Source organism: Nycticebus coucang, chromosome 9 (assembly GCF_027406575.1).
Source record: "Nycticebus coucang isolate mNycCou1 chromosome 9, mNycCou1.pri, whole genome shotgun sequence".
Taxonomy (NCBI): domain Eukaryota; kingdom Metazoa; phylum Chordata; class Mammalia; order Primates; family Lorisidae; genus Nycticebus; species Nycticebus coucang.
Genome location: NC_069788.1, coordinates 40710110 through 40736300, shown reverse-complemented (window position 1 = coordinate 40736300; position 26191 = coordinate 40710110). Strand labels below are relative to the sequence as shown.

At 38.7% G+C, this 26191-nt stretch overlaps 1 protein-coding gene across 1 annotated transcript in view; it reads left to right on the top strand.

Annotated features, from left to right (window-relative positions):
- DNAH8 (dynein axonemal heavy chain 8) overlaps positions 1–26191 on the top strand; it is a 319171-nt gene that overhangs the window by 33460 nt on the left and 259520 nt on the right. Inside the window, exons 9-13 of the mRNA XM_053603542.1 lie at positions 1912–2088; positions 7243–7356; positions 13138–13245; positions 17204–17305; positions 22326–22472. Coding sequence (XP_053459517.1) covers positions 1912–2088; positions 7243–7356; positions 13138–13245; positions 17204–17305; positions 22326–22472 — 648 coding nt within the window. The remainder of the gene's footprint in view (positions 1–1911; positions 2089–7242; positions 7357–13137; positions 13246–17203; positions 17306–22325; positions 22473–26191) is intronic.

Sequence of the window (26191 nt, the reverse complement as noted above, 5' to 3'; positions counted from 1 at the left end):
CCCTCGGGTAGAGTGCCGTGGCGTCACACGGCTCACAGCAACCTCTAACTCTTGGGCTTAAGAGATTCTCTTGCCTCAGCCTCCCAAGCAGCTGGGACTACAGGCGCGCGCCACAACGCCCGGCTATTTTTTTGTTGCAGTTTGGCCGGGGCTGGGTTTGAACCCGCCACCCTCGGCATATGGGGCCAGTGCCCTACTCACTGAGCCACAGGCGCCGCCCTTTACCATTTTATTTTTAATGGTAACATTCTGAATGTATCTGGAATTCTTTTTCTGTGTGTGTGTATGATATGAGTGGTAGTTTAATTTTGCCTTTTCCCATATATCTGTAGTTCACTAATTATCCCAATTTAGCATTCTCTGTTAAATCATTTATTTAATATTCCATTATTTTTTGACAAATTTGTGAAATTTGTTTTTAGAGTACTTTTTCTATTCCACTGGTCTACTTATTTTTTTTAAATACTCATTCTGTACTGCTTTAATTTCTGTAGTTTTTTTTTTAAACTAAATCAATATTTGATATGTCAAGTCTCTTCTATGTGTTTTTCTTCAAAATTGCATTGATTATTTCTGGATAATTATTTTTGAAAATTAACTTTAAGACTAGTTTTTCACCTAGTTGAGATTTTGATGGGAGTTTTATTGATTGTATACATTAAGTTAGATAAAATTTTCATTTATTTTATTGAATTTTCCATCTGTGAACATATACAGCTCTCTGTATATTTAGGTCTTCTTTTCTGTGCTTCATAAAGGGTCTGGCACACCTTTTGTTAGGTTATTTTCTGGTTATCTTATCATTGGTATTATTTGCTATTGTAAATGGTATCTTTTTGGAAATTACATTTTCAGATTGTTAGATGTCTTGTAAAGAAGTGTTACTGATTTTTGCGTGTAGATCCAACAACCTTACTGAATTGTTCACATTAAATGTAAAAGTTTGTGTTTAGATATTCTTGAATTTTTAAAATGCAGCCAACCATATCATATGTGATTATGCCATTTTTGTTTTTTCATTTCCAATTCTCTTTTTTATTTTTTATTAAATCATAGCTGTGTACATTTATGCAATTATGGGGTACAATGTGCTGGTTTTATATACCATTTTTTTTTTTTTTTGAGACAGAGCCTCAAGCTGTCACCCTGGGTAGAGTGTGGTAGCATCATAGCTCACAGCAACCTCCAACTCCTGGGCTCAAGCAATTCTCCTGCCTCAGCCTCCCAAGTTGCTGGGACTACAGGCACCTGCCACAATGCCCAGCTATTTTTTGGTTGCAGCCGTCATTGTTGTTTGGCAAGCCTGGGCTGGATTCGAACCTGCCAGCTCAGGTGTATGTGGCTGGCGCCTTAGCCACTTGAGCCACAGGCGCTGAGCCATTATATACCATTTGAAATATTTTCATCAAACTGGTTAATACCGCCTTCACTGCATTTTTTTAGTTATTGTGTTAAGACATTTTATATTCTACACTTAGTAAATTTAATATGTACTCTTGTAAAATGCCTCACTCATTTCCAATTCTTATACCTTTTTTTACTTATCTTGCTCTGGGACCTCCATTAGCAGGTAGAAAAGAAGGTGGTGGTGATAATGGCAAACTTGTCATTTCCTCAGTTTTAAGGGGAAAGACTTATATTATCTGAAGAGAAACCAGAGTATGTCATCTCCTTGGTTCTAAAGTGATAAGTTCTAAAATTTCACCTTTCAATTTAATGTTTACCTTTAAATAGATACTATTTATCATGTTTAAGAAGTTCTCTTTTAGTCTTTGTGAAGGGTTTTAAACATTATTCAGTGTTGAATATATATTTATAGCTTCCATTAAAAAGATGCAATGATATTTTAACAAAGAAGAATGTAATATTTCTATATTTTATAAAATTTTAACTTTTTTTGGTTTTGGACAGGTGCTTATTGAGAGTGAGCAGATGAGAAAAGAAGCTGATGATTCAGGTCCACTCACCGAATTAGAACACTGGAAACGCATGTCAGCCAAGTTCAATTATATCATTGAACAGATTAAAGGGCCAAGTTGTAAGGCTGTCATAAATGTGCTAAATGTTGCACACTCCAAATTGTTAAAGGTAAAAGGCCTTTTATTTTACAGAGAGTTTCTGCATACTCTTCATTTAGCTTCTTCTAATAATATTAACATCTTTTATAACTATTATACAGTGATCAAAACTAAGGGGTTAACATTGGTACAATACTATTAACTATTCTGTTTCCTCGGTTTTTCCACTAATGTTTTTTCTGTTCTGGTATCCAATCCAGGATCCTGCATTACATTTAATTGTCATGTCTCCTTAGTCTTCTCCAATGTAACAGTTCAATAGTCTATACTTGCATTTTATGTCTTTTGAATAGTAATGGTTAGTTATTTAGTATAATGTCCCTAATTTGGGTTTGTATAATGATTTTCCATAAACAGATGGAGGTTATGCATTTTCGGCAAGATTGCCCCAGAGTTGATGTGTTCTCGTCAGTGTGGCTTATCAGGGACACGTTATATTGACATATCTTATTACTGGTGATTCAACTTAGGTCATTTGCTTAAAGGTGGGGTTTTCCATGTTTCTCTACTATACAGTTACTATATTTTGGGGAGATGGTTTGAAACCACATAAATAGCTTTCATAGGTGGATATTGACTGTAACAATTATTACTATCATATGCTAATGGTGATTTTCCAGTTCTCCTTTTCCTTCTGCATTTGTTAATTAGTATTCTTTTTTTTTTTTTTTTGAGATAGAGTCTCACTTTATTGCCTTCGGTGGAGTGCCATGGCATCACACACCTCACAGCAACCTCCAACTCCTGGGCTTAAGCGATTCTCTTGCCTCAGCCTCCCAAGTAGCTGGGACTACAGGCGCCCGCCCCAACGCCCAGCTATTTTTTTGTTGCAGTTCAGCTGGGGCCGGGTTTGAACCCACCACCCTCGGTATATGGGGCCGGCATCTTACCAACTGAGCCACAGGCACCACCTTAATTAGTGTTCTTGTATAAGAACAAGTTATTCCTTCTCTCCTTTTAGTTACTTATTTGATCATTTATTTAGATTAATATAGCCTAGTGGATATTTATTTTATATTTTGAGTTATATTCTGATACTATAATTTGTTGCTCAAATTGTTGCAGCCTTGGCCATCAGGAAATCCGTCCATCTGGTTCCTCTGTCTTTTGACTCCCCTATTTGTTTTGGAGTACTTCTTTCCTTTTTGATACCACAAGATGCTCAAGGCTCATTCAGTATTTGCCCCACCCTAGTCCTGGGATCAACCACTTCTCCAAGGAGCCTGGGTTTGTTTTATTGGAGAATAGTATTTAGAAACCAGGATCTGGATGCAAGGTGTGCTTATTTGATGTTTGAATTTTACTTTTTAAAGAATGGAATAATTTTCATCAGGTTTTTTTGTTTCCATGAGTTCAGTTTTTCAGTCTTCACTTGATTGCTTTTGTCATTCATATATTGTTTTAAAAGGCCTTTTTAAGAAGGCTGAATTAAGGTTAACCTGAGTTTAAAATAAACTTATCCTTTATTCTCTTATTTTTATTTTTTTTACATTTAATTCATTAATTAACTTGGAATTTATTTTTTGAATCATGTTAGTTTGAATAATAATGATAGTAATAGGCTCGGCACCTGTGGCTCAAGCTGCTAAGGCACCAGCCACATACACCTGAGCTGGCAGGTTCGAATCCAGCCTGAGCCCGCCAAACAACAGTGATGGCTGCAACCAAAAAAAAAAAAAATAGCCGGGCGTTGTGGTGGGCACCTGTAGTCGCCACCTATAGGAGGTGGAGGCAGGAGAATCGCTTGAGCCCAGGAGTTGGAGGTTGCTGTGGCTTGAGGCTCTGTCTCAAAAAAAAAAAAAAAAAAGAAAAGAAAAAAGTGATAGTAATAGCAGCTAACATTTCTTGTGTGCTTACTATCTGCTAAGCATTAAATATTTTATCTATCACATCTCATTTAATGTGAGGACATCAGCTATATCAGATAGGTACTATTATTATCTTCCTTGTTTTATATATAGGACAGTAGGAGATTAAGTTTCTTGCTCAAAGTTGTGGAGCTAGTAAGAGAGGAGGCAGGATGTCAGACCACACCCAACCCTTGAGCTTTGCTTCTTCTAGCATTTTTCTTTTCCAAGTGGTTGGTTAAGTTCCCCAGCATGGTTTGTCATTTTCTTTTAATCATCTTAATTAATTTTTTGTTACACTTACTCTTTCTTCTTCCTTTCCAGATTTGTCTTAATAATTTATGTATTTTCATCCTTTGATATAAATGTTCAAATAAGTTTATATATGATATATACATATATATATTTGCTCAGAGCATGTTCTTTCTATATAAGTTTCTTTCTATATAAGTTTATATACTATATATATATATATTGTATTCATTCAGTACTTGCCCCACCCTAGTCCTGGGATCAATCACTTAAATACTATATATATACTCTGCAACCAACTCTTACTCAATATTGTCTGTGTGAATTAACTTTTTTCACTCTGTCACCTTGGGTAGCGTGCCGTGGCATCATCATAGCTCACGGGAGTCTCAGACTCCTAGGCTCCAGTGATCCTCTTCCTTCCGTCTCCCAAGTAGCTGGGAGTACAGGTTCCCATCACAACACCTGGCTAATTTTTCTCTTTTTAGTGAGACAGGGTCTTGGTCTTGCTCAGGTTGGAGAATTAACCATTTTAATGTGTGTATTATCGTTCATTTGTTTCCTTTGTTTTTATTGCTGTATAATATTCTGTTACATGAATATACCATTTGAGTTGTTTCTATGTAGTTTGAGGTTATTGCAAACAACGATTCAGTGAATATTATTGTTAATATCTCCTGGTGCACATGTTAATATCTCCTTAGCACTGGCCAGAACACATTGAAAAATTCTTTCTGAGTATATACTTAAAGAGAATTTATGAATTTATGAATCCAAGGCATACACAATTTAATCTTTTGAGAAGAGGTGTTTGGTGATCTGCCATAGTAAATTTCAGGCTTTTTATATAAAAAATATTTATTTGTATCCTTTCTAAAAGTTACAACTGATTTGTATATGTATAGTAGTAATTCCGTGGATGACACTGTGAAAGGAGGAAAAAAATATATTGGATGGAAATTTCAAGATACAAAATTATCCAAAGTGGTTTAGAACAGGGGTTCCATACTGTTATCTTAACTCTTGTGGATGAACTTATATATAATCTTATTGTTTGGCTCCTGTAATTTTTATAATAGTTTTACTCAGAGCATGTTCTTTCTATTTTTGCTGGGAAGACATCCACCATTATCCCATGTTCTATTTATCTTTTTCTAATTCTCAAGCACACACTTGTTATCTCTAGTATGAAAGAATGGTCAGTTTATAATAAGATAATATTTATTGCTGGGTGTGGTGGCTCATGCCTGTAATCCCAGCAGTTTGGGAGGCCGAGATGGGCAGATTATTTGAGCTCAGGAGTTCGAGACCAGCCTGAGCAAGATTGAGACCCCATCTCTAAACATAGTCAGGCGTTGTGGTGGGTGCCTGTAGGCCTAGATACTCTAGACCCGCAGGGGTCCTCAAACTTTTTAAACAGGGGGCCAGTTCACTGTCCCTCAGACCATTGGCGGGCCAGACTATAGTTTGAAAAAAAACTATGAACAAATTCCTATGCACACTGCACATATCTTATTTTGAAGTGAAAAAACAAAACGGGAACAAATACAATCACATGGCCCCATGTGGCCCGCGGGCCATAGTTGAGGACCCCTGCAGAGGCTGAGACCAGAGAATCACTTGAGCCTAGGAGTTTGAGGATGCTGTAAGCTATGACGCCACTGCACTCTACTGAGGGCAACGTAGTGAAAAAGATAACATTTATTAAGAGTAGGGCACCGGTCCCATATGCCGGAGGTGGCGGGTTCAAACCCAGCCCCGGCCAAAAAAAAAAAAAAAGAGTAGATTTAAAAAATCTTGCTACTGAGAAAGAAATTGATAAAGTTTAGATAAACCTTTACTGATTTTAGTTGAACCAATTGATAGAATAAAATGACTGGCCAAGGAATCTTTGATCTTAGGCTGCTTTATGAGAGATATAGTTTCCAGAAAAAGGAAGGTGATGCTTTGATTCTTCTTAGCACTGGCCAGATCACATCGAAAACTTCCTGTCATTTCTTAGGTACATGTGTTTAGAGTCATGGTAATAAAAAGTGGTGTGTGCCCCGAGTAGAAAGGCCAAGATGTTGAAGCTATTAAGACCATGTCTTGTTAAATGACTAAAGGCACACAGAGTATTTATCTTTGAGTAAAAGGCTTAGTTATGATATGGTGAATGTGTTCTAATATTTGGAGGGATGCTGTGTGTTCTCTGAGGTCTCATGAGGCAAAACTATACCAGGTGAGTGAGATATAGGAAGACAGCTTCTCAAAATGAGAAACAACTTTCTCTATATAATTAGAGTTGTGTAAGCAGGGACTACTTGATGACCACTTGCAAGAAAGTGTCGATTTCAGCTTGAGTTCACTTTGCTAATAGGGGTTTTTTAAAAAAAATAATGTGCTGTTTTAATAGCTTGACCAATTCTTTTTTTTTTTTTTTTTTTTCAGTTTTGGCCGGGGCCAGGCTTGAACCCGCCACCCGTGGTATATGGGGCCAGCGCCCTACCCACCCACAGGCACCACCCATAACTTGACCAATTATTAAAGACTTAAAGTAATCTAGTGTCACAAATGAGCGCCCTACCCACCCACAGGCACCACCCATAACTTGACCAATTATTAAAGACTTAAAGTAATCTAGTGTCACAAATGACTAACCTTAAAGTAACTCCCAGTAGAAGCAGGTCCAGTTCAAGCCTATAGAAAGGATATTAAATACAAATGAAGAGCCTTCAGTTTTAGTAAATCTTTTAAGGTGTTTATAGTAACTTTAAGTCTTAAATATTATAAAAGAGATATATTAATAACATTTATAAGGCTATAAAATAGCATTACAGCATATGTACATTATAGTATATGTATACTTAGGGAAGACAGCTTGAATTTCTTTTTCTTTTCTTTCTCTTCTTTTTTTTTAAAGGCCTGTGTTTTTCTTTCGTGTTTTTTTTTTTGTTGTTAGTTTTTTACTCAGCCCAGGCCGCACTGATCCGCTGGGCTGGTGTTTTAACCACTGAGTTAGGGTGCCCAGTATGAATTCCTTGAATATATTTGGATGTTTCATAGAATTCTTATCTTTTTCTTAGAATTGGCGTGATTTGGATGCAAGAATCACCGATACAGCAAATGAATCTAAAGATAATGTCAGATATTTATACACCCTGGAGAAAGTATGTCAACCTCTCTATAACTATGACCTAGTAAGTATATTTTTAAAGTACAGTTAAAAAAATTGACTTACATAATTAATACATTTAAAAATAATTTTTTTTTTTAGAGACAGAGTTTCACTTTATCGCCGTTGGTAGAGTGCCGTGGCATCACAGCCCACAGCAACCTCCAGCTCTTGGGTTTAGGCGATTCTCTTGCCTCAGCATCCTGAGAAGCTGCACATTTAAAAATAATTTAATGTCTATATATTGGGAAAAATATATGCTGCCAAAAGGTTATTTAAGAAATATATTTTCCTATTATGTAGTTATAATTTATTATAAATTATAATATTTTAACCTGTATTTAAATGTGTAGCTCTATTATAAGTATAACTTCATTTGTGAATTAGACAATACAAATATATCACTTATATTGCTCATAACAAATTACTCCAGAAATGAGTTTCTTTTTTTTTTTTTTTTGAGACAGAGCCTCAAGCTGTCGCCTTGGGTAGAATGCTGTGGCATCACACCTTACAGCAACCTCCAACTCCTGGGCTCAAGCGATTCTCCTGCCTCCGCCTCCCAAGTAGCTGGGACCACAGTCGCCCGCCACAGTGCCTGGCTATTTTTAGGCTGCAGCCGTCATTGTTGTTTGGCAGGCCCGGGCTAGATTTGAACCCACCAGCTCAGGTGTATATGGTTGGTGCCTTAGCCGCTTGAGCCACAGGCGCCGGGCCCGGAAATGAATTTCTTAAAACAATGAACATTCATTCATCAGAGCTTCTGAGGTTCAGGAATCAAGGCGAGGTGTAGCTAGGTCCCTCTGCTTCAGTGTTTCATGAGGTGGCAGACAGGCTGTTAACTGTGACTGTGGTCTCATCTAAAGGAAGGTGACTGGGGAAGGTCCATTTCTAAGCTCCCCCCTGTGGTAGTTGGCAGGACTTTGTCTTGTCCCTAGCCATGTAGGCCTTTTCACACAACAGCTTCCTTCCTTCTTCCCTCTTCCCTTCCCTTCCCTTTCCTTTTTCTCTTTTTCTTTTCTTCCTCTGTCCATCTGTCCATCTTTTCTTTGACAGAGTCTCACTATCTCACCCTTGGCAGAGTGCCATGGTGTCACAGCTCACAGCAACCTCCAACTCTTGGGCTTAAGTGATTCTCTTGCCTTAGCCTCCCAAGTACCTGGGACTACAGGCACCTGCCACAACACCCAGTTATTTTTTTGTTGCAGTTGTCAGTATTGTTTAGCAGGCCCTGGCCAGGTTGGAACCCACCAGCCTTGGTGTATGTGGCCAGCACCCTAACCGCTGAGCTACAGATGCTGAGCCCAGCTTGCTTTCTCCAGGGTGAGTGATTCAAGGGTGAGCCAGAGATGGTGCCCAAGTTGGAACCCACCATCTTTTTGTAACCTGATCTCAGAAGTGACAACCCATCATTTCTGGAATGTTCTATTTGTTAGAAGGAAGTCAGTGAGTCCATATTCAAGGCTAGGGTGTAATACAAGGATGTGAATACCAGGAGGGTGAGCGTTGCTGGGTCCATCTTTGAGGCTGCCTACCCCGGTAGATATTTTTCAGGGTGCAGACTAGGAAACCGGAGCTCATCATGGTGCAGTGACTTTCACCATCACTCATTGAATCAGTGATGCAGGACAGAATCTATCTGCTAGTTTCTAGCCTACCTTTCTCTGGAGAGTTCCATTAAAGAGCATATTACCACCAACATTTGCTTTTTGGGTTTTATTTTTCTGAAGTTTCTTTTTTTTTTCTTTTTGAGACTCTTGCTCTGTAACTCACGCTACAGTGCGGTGGTGTTATCATAGCTCACAGCAACCTCAAACTCCTAGACTCAAGCCATCCTCTTCCCCCAGCCACCTGAATAGCTGGGACTACAGGCATGTCTGGCTAATTTTTCTTGCTAGAAGACATTTTTCTCACTCTTGTTCAGGCTGGTCTGGAACTCCTGACCTCAAGAAATCCTCCTGCCTCAGCTTCTCAAAGTGATGGCATTACAGGTGTGAGCCACCATACCTACCTCTAGACAGTTGTTTTTTTTTTTTTTTGAAGATGTTCCCGGGCTTGAGAACCCCTAATATTTTGTTCTAGGCATTGTGGTTCATGCTTTAAATATAATTTTTCATTCCTTATGAATAACAGCCCTTATTTTAAAGTTTAGGAAACCGAGTTTGAGTATTTCTGTAATTAGTGATGGAAACAAATTTGAATCTCGCTCTTCCTAGCATTATGGGTTGTATTTTTTTCCCACTTCACTATGTTGCTTTTTCAAAGTATCCTCTAAGTTAAAGTGCTTTCAAAATAATTTATATTAGTATCTGATATTTTCATTCAGTTCTTCATTCCAATGTTTGAAGAGTTAGGCAGATCTTTCACAGAGGTGGCATTGCTAGCCACATGGTTTGGTTGACCAATCTTCATGAGTAAACTTTGGTATTGTCCTACAGGCAGGGAAAGAGTTATGACCTATATGACTTAGATTTGGAGAAGAGGGAAATGTAGGGGTAGTTTGTACCCATCCCAAGAGAATACTGGTAGTCAAGAAGCTTAATATGGGAGGGGTGGGGGAAATGTAGGTCGAGAGTCCTGAGCAGACTTGGTTCTTACTGCCACGTGGAAGCCCTTCATCCTCCAGGGAGCACCATGAGAGAGGTCAAGGAGACTTTGCAGAAGTAGAGTATTTTCATAGAATCACAAAGAATTACAAATTTCACTCTCTACTCACTTTTATCCCTCACACTGGTAATGGGGCTTCTGTGGGAACATTTGTGAAATTTGTTTTAAATGAGAACATTTGTGTCACTTTTTACCTGTTTCTGCGTACCTGGCCAAGTAAAGAATAGCGTATACTGTTGAAGAAATAGGGCTGTTGTTTGGCTCACTCAGTAGCTCAATGACTTGATTTCCCAACTTTACACCAAGAGCAATTAAATCTTATGTTTAGGAAAAATATAATTATTATAGGTCACAAGCATTTGGGGTAACCCGCAAGAGTTGAAGATGTGAATATGAAATTCGCATATACCTATAGCCTACTCTAGGACTATCTGCAAGTAGCTCTTGATATAAAAAATAATAGATAAAAAATAATAGATGAAGCAAATACAGTAAAATGTTAACATTTGTCAAATCTAGTGATGGATATGGGTGATCATTATTCTATTCTCTGTACTTTTATACATATTTAGAACTTTTCATTATAAAAAGGAAATTTGGAACAAAGACAGAATGCTTTTCATTGCTATCAAGACTAAATTTTAAGGTATACTGATTTCAACTGCTTAGGTCAAAAGACTTGTTTAAATTCATATAATTTAAAGATCATTTAGTTCTTTTTTTCATCCCAGTAATTTGAAAAAACTTTGTTCAATTATTCTAGCCATGGATGTGCTTTGTTATTATTAGGTTGCTGTTGAACTTTTTACATCCTCTCATGTAGGAAGGTTTCAAGCGTTACCTTTTAAAATGACAGAAGTACTAATAGTATTGAGTCATATAATTACTTCCCACTCATACGCCCACTGTATCTGTAGTTTGAAAAATCTTTTTTGCCCTCATTTTCTTTATTCTCATTAAAAGCAACCAGAAATTGCTGTTTAGTTTATAACTATAATTTCAGTAGGGAAAGTACAGAGGACTCATGCTTCCATTTCTGGTTAATAACTGTTATGTATGTTTTCATTTTCTTTTCATCCTCGTATTGTGCTGTAGATGTATCTACGAGTATGTTTCACATATAAAATGTCTGAACACACAAAAAAATAAAAAAATAGTCTGAACACAGCAGATTGTTAGGCAAGAACTGTGTACTCAAAAAGCCACTATTATGAATAATAATGTTTAACATTCTGATGAAGGGCATTTTCCTGAAGGAACTATTTAATACCATTACTAAGCCATCTTTATTAATTGGGGGCTTTTGTAGATTTGACTTAGCAAGAGTAAAAGGGACTCTTTCTAGTTGTATTTTTATTAGGATCTTTTTGATGTACAGATAACATATATAGTATGATTTCTGACACATAGGTTAACTATAAAATAAGCCACATAAAATGGATTTAATTATTTCATAGTTACACCTCATGTGTAGACTATATAACAGACTAATCAATGGTTTTTCTTGGTTTTATTTATTCCATCACCATTTAACAAGTCTTTTTATATATTTTTGTCTTGTTCTGTCAGTCCAAAGGCAAGCTCCTTGAAGGGCGGAGCCATTGACTTTATCTGTTTTTCCATAGTGGTTTGGTTACGAGCAGGGTCTCAGAATCTCCACTGTACAACTTATACCTGTGGGGCCTCGAGCAAGGCACTTAAGATCTCTACTTTCCTCTTTTCTCATTTGCAAAATTGGAATAATAATCATACTTTATAAATTCTAAGACATACATTTTTGCACATATTAACATCTCTGAACTCAGGACATACTTTGTAGTCAATCAAGTTTTATAAATCATTGAGGAAGTGATTTGATACCATTTTAAATGATGAATTCTCTCCTTGACGGTGTTTTGTTTTTGGGTTTTTGTTGGTTTGTTTATTTTTGGTACCATTAGTGTGAATTCTGATTACGGTTGAGTATCAGCTTGTGGTACTGATTCTCAAGGGAGTTTATTTTCTCTCCTTCCCCTGGGAGCATGTAAGTTTTGTTTCTCTCTTTTTCTCCATGGCTGGTTTATTTCCTGTTTACCTTAAGTTAAACTTGCCATCTTGGGTGTTTTTTTTCTTTCTCAGTAGTGCACAAAATAATGGTGCAGTCTTACAATCAGGGGTGTTTGGTATGTGGTCAGCATACCTTAGGACACTATGTAGGGCAGGGCTCTTAGTCCAGCGCGTGGCACGTGGTAAGCATACGTGTTCGTGATTGTTTTCTATCTTTGTTGTACTGGTTCTGCTTTGTCCTCTTTTGCTGTATGTGTTTTACTTGTTTGTACTTGTCTCTTTGGCTCTGCTGTGAGCTCCTCATGAATTCTTACCTTTGGATTTTTCCCAATATCTTCAGAATGTTAGGACGTTTGGAAAGTTTGCTGAAAGGTAAATTGAGTTGAATAAGTGAGAATGAGTTCTAGTCACTCTCGTTTTTCACTAGCTTTCTGACCACAACTAAGATACTTTACCCCTCATGGTGTTGGTTTTTTCATCTTTCACAAGAGCAGATTGAACTTTTACTCTTTAAGTTGCTTTCATCTCGATAATTTTGTTTTTTAAACAACTTTTAAGTTTGAAGCCAGCATGATGGCTCACACCTGTAATCTTAACACTTGGGGAAGCTGAGGAGGGAGGATTGCTTGAGCTCAGGAGATTGAGACCAGCCCGGGCAAGAGTGATACTCCATCGCTACTAAAAAAAGAAAATAGAAATTAGCTGGGCATTGTGGCAGGCAGCAGTAGTCCCTGAAGCAAGAGCATCTCTTGAGCCCAAGAGTTTAAAGTTGCTGTGAGTTGTGAAGACGCCAAGGTACTCTACCTGGGGTGACAGAGTAAGACTTTATTAAAATAAAATAATAAAATAAAATAAATGAAATGAAATACTTTTAAGTTTGGATTTACAGAAAGTTGCAGTGATAGTACAGAATTATCTTCACCCAGTTTCTCCTGTTAACATCTTGCACTATGTTGGTATGTTTGTCAAAACTAATGGCCTATTTTCTGTTGCAGGATCTAATCTAAGGATACCAGGTTGCATTTAGTAAATTTGACTTTCAGGTGAAAATGTATACTATTTTGTGTATGTTTAGAGTTGTGAATATTATGGAATATTGGTTATTAAAACTATAAACATATGAGGGAATTCACTTAATATATTTCAATTTTAGGTTTCCATGGCACATGGAATACAAAATTTGATTAATGCCATCAGAATGATTCATGGCGTGTCAAGGTATTATAATACCTCAGAGAGAATGACCTCATTGTTTATCAAGGTAGGTTTCTAAGGGAAGAAATCACACATACGAGCCTGTGAAAAAGTTAATTGTTTCCCTCTGAGTCTGGGAAGGAAATTGGGAAATCTGAGTGCCTCTCAGAGTTCTGGATTTTAATCCTTCCAGTGGACAATAAAAGAATGGTATCGACTGGAGGCAGTTGTACTTAATTGAAGGAGTAATCGGTACCTTTCTTCTTGTCAGAGGTAAGCTCCAAGACTTAAAACGTACTCGCTAGTTTGCTAATTCACTCATTCCATGTGGTTTTGACTCTACTCGCGAGATAAGGATTGTGTTCACTGTTATCAGTGCTTTTTCAGCTATTCCCACCAGCACTACGGTTTGTGTAACATCCTCTTGTGTATCACCATATAGCTAATTATTTTAAATAATTTGAAAAATTATCCAAGAAACACATGAGTAGAATTTCTTTATAAATGATTCCAGCAGAACTAAATATGTAAAGTCACAGTCACATTTCGACTGATTTAACAAGCAAAGTATAGATTTCATCATTCTCTAAGTAAGACAAGAATCTCAGACCTGAGGATTCTTCCTTTTCACTCATCTCCCTTGTTCATTGAGATGATTTTTAGCTCTGAGGAAGATTCTTTGCTTGACCAAACTTCGGTCGGGGTTCTGAATCTTTTGCTAGGCTTGCCCGTGCACTTGCTTGTAAAATCTAGTTCTAGCAAAGAACCTGCTAAGTCCGTTTTGCAAGAACCCCCATCCGGCTTCTCAGCCTTTTGGCTAAGATCAGGTGAAGAACCCCCATCTGATCACCCTTGATATCTGATCAGGTTCCCCATCCTCCACTGTCCCCCAAGGTGATTTCTGATCACCTGACTTGTCTTCAGCAAGAATCCTGTTAGGTCAGTTTTACCAAAATCCCACCTAACCCCTGATATTTCCTCTTAGTGATTTCCCCCCTGCTGACCCCTGCACTGCTTCTAGGCTATTAATTTCCACTTGCTCAGGCTGTGCTCGGAGTTGAGCCTACTCTCTCTTCTCCACTGCAGTGGTCTCTTATATATGTACCTATCATAATGGTCTGGAATCAAGACTTCCTTACCACTCAAGTAACATTGAATACTTTTTTCTTTCACAGTTCAATGTTATTGTTAACATTTCCTCAACATTATGAGTCAACGGGTATTCAGACTAAAGTCAATCTAAGTATTGCTGGTTTCTTTGATCACCACTGTTTTGTGATTTCTGCATCTTCCTCCTGAAGTTCGTCATTTCTTTTGGTGAAAAAAATTTTCAAGTGATTTTTTTCAGAGAGGTTCTGTGGGTGATGAACTTCCTGAATTCCTAGGTATCTAAAAAAACCTTTAGTTTTCTTTCTTTTTTTTTTTTTTTGTAGAGACAGAGTCTCACTTTATGGCCCTCGGTAGAGTGCCGTGGCCTCACCCAGCTCACAGCAACCTCCAACTCCTGGGCTTAAGCCCAGATTCTCTTGCCTCAGCCTCCCAAGTAGCTGGGACTACAGGCGCCCGCCACAACGCCCGGCTAAAAAAACCTTTAGTTTTCAAATCACTCAAATGCCAGTTTGATTTTAAGTTCAACATCATTTCTCTTAGAACTTTGAAGATATTGCTCAATCATTGTCTAATATCCAATATTATTGATGAAAAGATTGGTGCTAATCTGATTCTTTTTCTCCTCTCAAGAAGCTTTTAGGAATTTTTCTTTATCCTTGAACTTGTAAAATTTCAAATTGATGTGGTCTTGTTCTGTACTTGCTGAATTGTCTCAATCCAAAGACTTTCCCTTCTGTTTATTCCTGGGAAACATTATGCCTCTTTTGCCTTTGATTATTTCTTATGTTTTTAATTTTTTTGAGACAGAGTCTTACTTAGTTGCCCTGGGATTGAGTACAGTGGTGTTATAGTTCACAGTAACCTCCAACTCTAGTGCTCAAGTGCTCCTCTTGTCTCAGCCTCCCTAGTAGCTGGGACGACAGGTACCCACCACAACACCTGGCTGTTTTTTTTAGAGACAGGGTCTGGCTCTTGCTCAGGCTGGTCTCTAACCTGTGTGCTCCAGTGATCCGCCCACTTTGGCCTCTCAGAGTGGCCTTTGATTATTTCTAACTCATCTGTTCAATTTATTCTCTCTCCTTGAATCTGGCTTCCATTTCTCTTAATTTTTTTTCCATCTTTGTTTTTGACTTTTTAACTTATTCATTGGCTCTTCATGTGCCAATTGCTGATCAGTTGTCAAAGTTCTCTAGTTGTTTTCTTTTTTATGGTTATAAATTTTCTCATGTATTAATTTAGCTAAAAAATATTGTAAAACATTTTGCATTTACCTCTTCTATGTTTCTTCTCTTTGTTAAGTTTAATGCCTCTGTTTTTGTGTTTGTTTTCCTCAATTGTTTGATTCTTGGTTGTCCCTGTAGAGGTGAAGGGGAAGCTTTAAAGGTTCACTGCAAATGAACTGACAAAAGACAGATTCATAAGAGAAAAAGGCATTTAGGGCTTTTTTATTTGTTTTTTTTTTTTAGGATAGGGTCTCATCTCACTGCAGCCTTGAACTCTTGGGCTCAAGTGAACCTCCTGCCTTAGCCTTCTAAAGTGCTGGTGTTATAGGTGTGAGCCATTATGACTGGTCAGGCATGCAAAATTTATTTATGTGCATAGCATGGGGGAGTTGAAGGAGAATGATTACCCAATAACCCAACGAGGTCCAGATGCATATGTACTCTTTTTAATAGGGGGAAAAAAGAAAGATGTAAAAATTCTGAGAGTTAGTAAATGATTTTTAGAGGAAAAAATGGACCCAGGAGACAGAAATGAACTTGTAAATGATTGATTCTCTTTGGGATATGAGTGAACCTGAGAGGTAGACATTATCTTGTGAAAAAGTCTGTCTCAGTGAGGTTGCATTCTTCAGTCTTCTTTTCTTAGACAGATAATGAGATTTCAGGGAGGGAGTGGAAGGCAGTTGCGTTCTCTTTGGCGAGTCAATAGGTAAGGAACCTTCAGAGAGCAGCTGCATCCTGTGCTTTGGGAGAGGCATAGGATTAGGAAGAGACTGGAGTAGTGGAGGAAGGTAAGAGAGACCTTGAGGCTGCTTCTTTAATTCAGCATGTCAGAGTGCTACATTTTGTGGTGTCATTCTCTGAGCCCTCAAATTTGCCCATCTTTTTGAGACTCACAATTTCCCTCTCATTCTGTTCACTATAGTTTTTCTCTTGTAAGGTGGAGGTGCGTGACCTATTGTTGAGAGGGGAGTGTGGGTAGGTTTTTCTCTGATGTGTCCTCCTGGGGTACAGTAGCTACCTGGGGCATGCCTATCCCTCTCTGAGATTGTCATGGCTTTTTCCTTTTCAGCAAAGGTCTCTATTGCCTATTGCCTGCTATACAAATTGCTCTAAATTCAGTATGCAGGATAACAGCCAGGGGTCACTTCACATTGTCTCTGATGTTGAAATTTTCCAGAACTGTTTCAGCTTCAACAGCAGCCTTTTTCAGAACTAGGTTTTGGTTTTCTCTAGTCATTTTCCTTCCCTATAGTTCTGACACTGTGACACTGTGTGCATTCTATATTTTAGGAATATCTTTAAGTTCTGTGTCAGCCTATCAACTTGATCTAATCTCCTGACCGTTTCTAAATGGCCATCTTGTTTTTTCTTCACTGAGGGGTGGTTGCATTTATGTTTGTTTGAAGGAAAGTAGAGAATCCCATTTGAACTGGATCAAGGCCTAATTAGAGGAGGGATGGATAAGTGGAAAATGTTGTTGACTTTGAAATTTGTTGCCCTAGTGATGTTGACTTAAATGTGGAGGTAAATGTGATTTGGAGTTTTCTTTGTTTTGTCTAAAACACTTATTTGTTTTCTTATATCCTGCGATTCATTCACTTCATAAGTATACTATTTATCATAGTTTTTTGCTTGAATTTTATTTTTCTTTTTGCCTAGAGTTATTTTTTTAACCTGTGTTTACTTTAGGTAACAAACCAAATGGTGACAGCATGTAAAGCATATATTACTGATGGAGGATTAAGCCATGTATGGGATCAGGATACGCCAGCTGTGCTAAAGAAAATTCAGGTTTGTATAAGTAATTTTCATAAAACAAAGCTTTTACCATCCTGCTCAATTTTGTTCACTTTGTTCATTCACATAACATGTTAGCAAAAAATACCTTGCACAGAGTAATATGAGGATATAAAAACAATGTGATTCATGTCAGCTTCTTCCCTTGATATTTAATGCTTCTTTTGGGGTGTGATCTATGTCTCATCATCTCCATGGCTACCTGCATCAGACACCTCTTGTGTGACATTTCATATGCTTTGGCCCCCACCTCTCACTCCAACTCCAGTTATTTTAATCTTTCATTTTCTTTTTTTTGCATTGACTAAGACTGCCATTCATTCTTAAATAGATGGCAGGTGGCATCCTAATTTTGATCCTTTCTTAGAAGAGAATGTTTTTAACATTCCTCCATATAGTCTGAACTTTTGCAGGTTTTTAATATAGCTTTGATCAGATTAGTTTAGTACTAAGAGATGTTTTTTGAAGTTATGAATGGGTCTTGGAATTTTTTTGGGTGCATGTATTTATTGAAATCCTTACAGAATGTTCCTCCCCAATCTGTTAATGTGATGAATGACATTTTTAGGTTTCATAAAATTAAACTACCTTCCCATTTCTGAGATAAACTTAACTTAGTCATGATGTAATTATCTTTTTGTAAACACTTTTAAGTTCCATTTGTTACAGTTTTATTTATCATTCTTAGAAACTGTGGTCGTGAGAGAGATAGCCAATACTGTTCCTTTCTTTTAAATGTTTTTTTTTTTTTTTTTTTTTTTTTCTTTTTGGCTGGGGCTGGGTTTGAACCCACCACCTCCAGCATATGGGGCTGGCGCCCTACTCCTTTGAGCCACAGGCGCTGCCCCTGTTCCTTTCTTGTATTGACCTTGTTGGAAGTTTTGGCGCTAAGTGAGTGGTGAGATAGGATTTTCTGGAAATGTTGTATAAAGTTAAAGTGATCTTTTCTTTGAAATCTGAGAGAAATGGATGTGGCAAGAAGGCTCCAGTTGGAAGCCATTATTATTGGTGGTCTCCATGTGCAGGTCCCTGGAGCCAAGAGGTACTGCTTGAACAATCTCGTTGGAGAGGACACTCAGTGCCCCCACCCAGGGCAGTACCATCACCCTCATGCTGACCTCTGAATTGGAAGATAGAAAGATGAAGAATTGCAGTTAGGACAGATTCTCGGGCTGAAAACAGTTGATCCAAGAACTGGAAGAACCAAGATCATTAGGCAATTCTTGATCTTGGCCATGTAGGACACAAAACCACACAGAAATGGATCGAAGTAGCTTAAAAAGCAGCGTTTTACAGCGCGATGGAAAGCAGCTGGTGAGCCAATGAGAGGAGCCGATAGTGACCACTTCACTTGCATAACTAAAGTTTGTGAAATGCATGATTGAGCGGAAAGAGAAGCATTTACAGGGTAGCTCCTAGGTTCAATAACTCAGTTCTTTCTAAAAGTAAAGAAAGGGACAGTTTCTTTTAAGTGTTTTCCCCAGTGTTTAAAAGGGATTCCTGGTGGTCAAATTAAAAAAAGAAAGTTTCTAAACTAGGTTTTATGAATTCATTTTTTTGTTCCCCTTGGCATAATTTTCATTCTTAGAGGGAATTTTCTTATTTAAATGCAGAAGAAAAATAAACAGAATGTCATGATGAGAGGAGAGGGATGGAAAAGCAGAACCCAGTGAGCGGGCACAAAGAAAAAAAGAAGAGGGCGGCGCCTGTGGCTCAAAGGAGGAGGGCGCCGGCCCCATCTGCTGGAGGTGGCGGGTTCCAACCCAGCCCCGGCCAAAAACTGCGAAAAAAAAAGAAAAAAGAAGAAGAAATGAATAAGAACATTAGTTGAAAAAGAAGAAAAGAAAAAACAAAACAAAACAAGAACATTAGTTGATAATTCAGATTAACTGTGATACAAGGATAAAAAAAATTCAAAGACGAGAAAGCCAAAGAAGAAGCAGAGAAGAAAGCAAGAGCAAAGCAAAACAGAAGAAGCAAGAAGCTGAAACAAACAAAACAAAAGCCAAAGCACAAACACCCCCCTCCTCCCCCCAAGCCCTAAAGCAGGCTGAACTAGAAGCTTTTTGGATATCTGAGAAGGAAGAGGAAGTTAGACAGCAGCAATCATTACTGGCAAAGAAGGAAAAAAAAATATCCAGAAAAGAGCCATTCAAGGGGAAATGCAAAAACTTTGAAACTCAAGTAAGACTTGGAATCGCTCTTCTAACAATGAGAAGATCCCGTTCATTTGATAGAAGAAGTGAAAAAGCTCTGGGATGAGCCCAGACAGCAAGTGTACAATGCTTGAACTGAACACTCAACTTCTACAAAAGCAGTAGGAATGGCTGCTGTAGCACAAACAGATGCTAGAAGATATAAATGAGCGAACTATGAAAGACAAAGGAAGTTGGGGCGTGTACGTACAAGCTGCTAAGCAACGGGAGGAATCAACTGTCCAAGGTGGAAACCGCAGTGAAAATTGGTCAGAAGAGGATTGGTCTGTAGGTGCTAATTAAAATGGTGAGCTGTGTTTTCTGCTGGAAACAAATTCAAGATGGGAAATTACTATCAATTATATGAATATACATTTTTTTTCTGGAGTCAAGAGAACTTGCAAAGAAAAGAGTCTCCAAAAACTTGACCCTCATCAAAAAGATGACAAACAAAAAGGATTTGGGTAATTTTAAAAAGAACATGGAGCAGGGCCTCTTTCAAATACACATGAAAGATGGTGGGAAAATAGCAGAAGCAGTACTTGGCAGGACAAAAAAGGACTGTAAGAAACAATGGAAGAAACTCGTCGAGATGGTAAAGGCAGTGAAATGCTCAAGAGCAATTGCTGAATGCAAGTAGAGCCAGCAACGACTTGGCTGTACTTGCTGCTGAGTATTTTCTTTTGTATTTACCTGGGTGGAGCTGAAGAACCTTCTCCTTAGTAAAGTATCTCAGGAATGGAAAAACAAACATCCCATGTATTCAATACTAATTTGAAACTAGTAGATGAACAACAGGCCTGCACGTGAGGAAAAACAATTAAATTCAAGAAGAGGTGGGGGGAAAAGGGGAACAGGTTCAAGTCAGCCCCCAACTAAGAGTGTTAAGATTAAAAGTGTGAGCCACTGGGCCTGGCCTTCACAATTCTTTCAATATCCTTAAGCTTATTAGCCATTTAGACGGAATTAGAAATGGGAGCTTAGTTTTCTGAATTCTAGCTCAATGCAGTTTCTTTTATATCTGAATTTTTTTTTTTTTTGTAGAGACAGTCACACTTTACCGCCCTCGGTAGGGTGCCATGACGTCACACGGCTCACAGCAACCTCCAGCTTTTTTGGGCTTACACGATTCTCTTGCCTCAGCTTCCCGAGCAGCTGGACTATAGGCGCCCGCCACAATGCCTGGCTATTTTTTGTTGCAGTTTGGCCGAGGCTGGGTTTGAACCCACTACCCTCGGTATATGGGGCTGGCACCCTACTCACTGAGCCACAGGCGCCACCCTAGATCTGAATTTTTTAAGGAAACTTTCATTGTATAGTTTTTAGGAATGGTTTTCTTTTTCTTTCTTTCTTTTTTCTTTTTGAGACAGAGTTTCACTATGTTGCCCTCAGTAGAGTGCTATAGCCTCACAGCTCACAGCAACCTCAAACTCTTGGGCTTAAGTGATTCTCTTGCTTCAGCCTCCCAAGTAGCTGGGACTACAGGCACCTGCCACAATCCCCGGCTATTTTTTTGTTGTAGTTGTTGTTGTTTGGCAGGCCAGGGTTGGTTTCAAACCGGCCAACCCCAGTGTATGTGGCCAGCACCCTAGCTGCTGAGCTATAGGCCCGGAGCCTAGGAATCGTTTTCAGAGGAGTTGGAGGAGACAAGGAGAAAAATTGTTATTTAGGACCTCATCTGTCCCACGTGAAGAGACTGGTCAATAAGAACGAAGAAAAGGAGTGCGATTCCCAGTAGACGGTATCTCCCAGGGAGTAGGGATCTGATCTCCAGGTGTTCCTAACCCACCGTAGGCACCAAGAAACTTGTTGAATTGAATGAAAAAATAGGGACATTGAAGAAAGCAATGATACTGTTTTGAATGTTGATAGAGGAGGGAATAAGATGGGTCATTCTCCAATCTGAATATTTATAGGAATCACTTTGGAAAGTAGTTAAAAATACAGATTTCTGAGCCCTACTGACAGAAATTCTGATTCAGTAGTTGTGGTAGGCAGATTAATGTCCCTCCTAAGATGTCCTTATTCTCAGAACCTGTCCATATGTTATGTTACATATGGCAAGATGTAATAAGATCACAGATGGAATTGGGGTTGCTAATCAGCTGATAGGAGGCTTCCACAAGAGGAGAAGGAGGTAGGAGAATCAGAACCAGAGAGTTGACATAACCATGAAGATCTGACTGGCTGTTGATGACTTTGAAAAAGTTTAACATTAAAAAGAATCATTTGGTTTTTAGGAAATGTAAGCTTGACATGATATTTAATTCCTACTGGACTTTAGCAACATATCCTTTTTTTATTTCTAAAAGATTAACTAGCAATGTTATAGCTGTGTACTCAAATATTAGGATTTCAGCAATCCCCTCATCAAAGACTTTATGATCTCCTTTTGGAGATGTGATATATTAATCTTCATGTTTTATAAACCTGAACATAAAGAATGCTGATTAAGAGATGAGTGCTAACCGAATAGAGATGTATTGATAGAGAATTTCTGGACCTCCTGGGAATTCTATATAATTAGTCATGAAAATGGAAAGACAAATAATATACGTCATAACTGGATATAGAATAAGAGTAAAGGAAAAATAGTTGAGGATGAAGAAGATGAAGATGTGATGTAAATTAAAAAAGCTATATTGATTTTCACAGACCTTTACTATGTAGGCAGAGAACTCGAATTTTTGTCATTATCAGCAAAAGCCCCTGATGAGGGTCTGTGGGGTCAGTTTTTTGTGAGGGTAGAATTTTTGAATTTTCAGTTCCCGAACAAATGAATCACTTTCCTTCCCCTGCTTCTTTTACTTTTCTCATAGGATTGCATTTTTCTATTCAAGGAATACCAGGCATCTTTTCACAAAACAAAGAAACAGATTTTAGACTCCTCAGGAGAAAAGTCTTTTGAAGTTTCAGAAATGTATATATTTGGGAAATTTGAAGCTTTCTGTAAAAGGCTAGAGAAGGTAAGCATTATGCTGTCACAGCACCCCCACCCCAAACCACCCTTTTGCTTCTTATGTGCTTTACGTAGTGCCGTTGAGATTTATTGTTCCTGATCTCTTTTTTCACTGTTGTTACAACTCTCCTGATACCACTTAAAGCTCACTACATTTTCTTATACCTTATTTTTTCATTCTTGGTTACTGCCTTCTGCCAGTCACACAAAAGCTATTGCAAACTTTCACCTCTTGTGAAATCTCAATTCTACTTCTAACTATGGAACTTGAGCTTAAAATCCTCTGCTCTTAACCATTATATTAGACTGAGAAAAGGATGAGATGAAACACCTGCTCTGCCTTGAGGAACTTAGTAGTTGTGGGGTATCTGGATGTCCGGGCATCTCCTCTTTCGGGGCCTGTATGTATGATGTATACGTAAGCATTGTGTGGATGGTGCTTTTGCTAGGAAGATATGGGTTAGAAACTTCACCTTTGATTTGCTTATTTAGACTGGCTGGGGAGGAGTGGTATTTTTATAGGGGATATATGGCAGCCCCTACCAGAGATTTCTCAGAATCAGCCTTTGTGAGATGTCTGTAAAGCTATCATCTGAATACCACCCCTCCCACACTTTGCCCCCTCCCTAGGCCCTGCTAGTATTTAGGGTCCTGTTCATCATTTGTTGGAAGGTAGTTAGGACATTACATAGATGGAAGTGCATTTCCTAGACATGTCTTGAAGCCTATTTTTTTGTTTATGACCTCCTCATGTAGCCAGTGCAGGAAAAGATGGGTGATGAAGAGAACCAAGCTGAGTCATTTGCATATACTTCTTTGAGCCCTGAGCCCATTTTTAAATTTATTTAATAGCTTTATTGAAATAGAATTCAATTATACCTCATTTACTCATTAAAATGTACAAGTCAGTGTTAAATGGCAAATTCATAGGGCTGTGCAACCATTAAGAACAAAACCCTATATCCAGTAGGAGTCACATCCCATTCTCTCTTCTACCCAGCCTTAAGAAACCACTGATCTACCTTCTTTCTTTTCTTTTACCTTTTTTGAGAAGAGTCTCACTCTGTTGCCCTGGCTAGAGTGCCATGGGATTATCATAGCTCACAGGAGCTCAAACTCCTGGGTTTAAGTGATCTTCCTGCCTCAGTCTCCCTAGTGGCTGGGACTACAGCTGCTTACCACAATGCCCAGCTAATTTTTCTATTTTCAGTGGAGATGTGGTCTTGCTCTTGCTCAGGTTGGTCTGGAACTCCTGAGCTCAAGTGATCCTCCCAGATTGGCCTCCCTAAGTGCTGGGATTACAGGCATGACCACCCACTCATCTAGTTTCTATCTCTGTGCCTATTCTGGACATCGTACATAAACGCAGTCATGCAATATGTGGTCTTTTGTCACTGGCTTCTTTGACTTAGCATAATCTTTTCAAAGTTCATCTGTGTTACAGCATTTTTCAGGGCTTTGTTCCTTTTCGTGGCTCAATAATATTTCATTATATGGATAATGCCACATTTTATTTGTCCACTCATCAGTTGATGGACATTTGGGTTGTTTCTTCTTCTTGGATATTAATGATAATTTGTTTATGAACATCAGTGTATATGTTTTTGGGTTGACTTATTGTCATTTATCCTGGTTATATACATAGAATTGGAATTTCTGGGTCATATGGTAAATCTATATTTAAGTTTTTGAAGAACTGCCAAACTATTTTTCGAAGTAGCTGCATTATTTCATTATATATTCTAACCAGTGAAGTACATGGGTTATTAATTTCTTCACATCCTTGCCTGCACTTGTTATTATCAGCTATTTCTGATACTACACTTGATCTTAGCCAAAAGGCCGCGAAGTGGTTATTACCTGTCCTTTTGGATGAGGCCATCCTAGTGGGTGTGGAGTTCTATCACTTGAAGTTTTGATTTGCATTTCCCTGATGACTAATGATGTTGAGCATCTTTTCATGTGCTTACTATCCATCAGTATTTCTTTGGAGAAATGTCTGTTCACATCCTTTTCATACATTTTAATTGAGTTATTTGTCTTTTTATTGTTGAATTGTAAAAGTTCTTTGTATATACTGCATGTTCCTTGCCAGATACATGATTTACAGACGCTTTCTGTCATTCTGTGGGTTGTCTTTCAACTTTCTTGATTGTGGCTTTTGAAACACTGTAGTTTTTAATTTCAATCAAGCCCAATTTATCAAGTTTTTCTTTTGCTTATGCTTTTAGTGTAGTATCTAAGAAACTGTTGTATAGGGTTGTTTTGAGCCATTTATTTATTTATTTATTTATTTATTTTGTGGTTTTTGGCCAGGGCTGGGTTTGAACCCGCCACCTCCGGCATGTGGGACCGGCGCCCTACTCCTTGAGCCACAGGTGCCGCCCTGTATAGGGTTGTTTTATGAGCAATTAGGATGGTTTTGGGGTCAGTGTCCAATTAAAAGATGTTAGTATGGGTCAAATTAATAAACAGGCCTCAGTGGTCAGGACTGTTCCTCAAAAATGTGTAATGTCTTTGAATCCACTAGAGGATACACCTGGGCTGGGTCTTGCTTACCCTTAATTTTTCCAGGAGCCAGAAACCTTACCAACTTGGGTGCAGGTTTGAGCTTGGTACAGTTTTAGGGCTAGACCAGTGGTTCCCAACCTTCCTAATGCCACGGCCCTTTAATACAGTTCCTGTGGGTCATGACCCACAGGTTGAGAACCGCTGGGCTAGACTTTAATGGCCCATTATCAATGACGATCTTTGGTGGCAGGTCTGATGCTGGGAAGAATTGGCATCCATCCTGGCCATTTCTCTGATGCTAGAGGGAGTGGGCATCCACTAGCCAGCTCCATTAGCCACACCCCTCCAGATCTCTGGGAAAGCCCTGCCTCTTGTCTTTTAGAATACAACCTTAAGCCACAAGGGTTCAGCAACCAGAGCTAACGTAGCAACACCCTTACCCTGCCCCACTCCCTACTTGAAGTGCATCCTGATTGCTAGGTTATCCCAGTTCACCTACACTAAGAACTACAAGACTGGCTGGGGATAATTGCTGGATATTGACGTCCAGACTATCAAAGGTGAGGCTATCCATTTAACCCTGAAGTGTGACCAGGGTTTTGTAAAATCCATTCAAAGTGGTTGCTGAGCTGCCTGGATGGGTTTCCTCTGATGAGTTGGGGACGGTAGGGGCCATTGTGGAACTACCCCTGTGAACTCTTAAATATGTGAAGAGGAGAGTCAGAAGGGCAAACTAAGTCAGAGCCCAGTAGGAAAAGGTGAGATTCAGCATCAGAATGACCCAGTGGCAAAGTCGAACTGGGTCGACTGAGAGACAAGACTGAGGTTGGGTTGGAGAGCTGAAACCTTAGAAGTGGACAAAGATGTTGAGGACCTTTAAGAACCAAATGAAGAAGGTTCTAGTATGTCAGTATCAGGGTGCTGAAACACACCTTTTTTGGTAGGTGGAGACTTGCGATGCATTTGAATGTTTGTCTTAGAGAGCCAGAATAAAGTGTGTACAATGGTCTTTGCTTCTTTCTCTTCCTGCCATGCATTTTGAGGAATATTGGTGTTTCCCAGGGCTGTATGTTTAGATTTGTTTTCTTCTCACCCTGAACATTTGTGGGGAGCTGGTATGCTGCAGAAGATTTAGGAACTGGAGCTGGTAGGTTAGGTAGGGTCTTTCCTTATGGTGACATTGAGATGAGGGAATCAGAGAAAGTTGAGAACTAG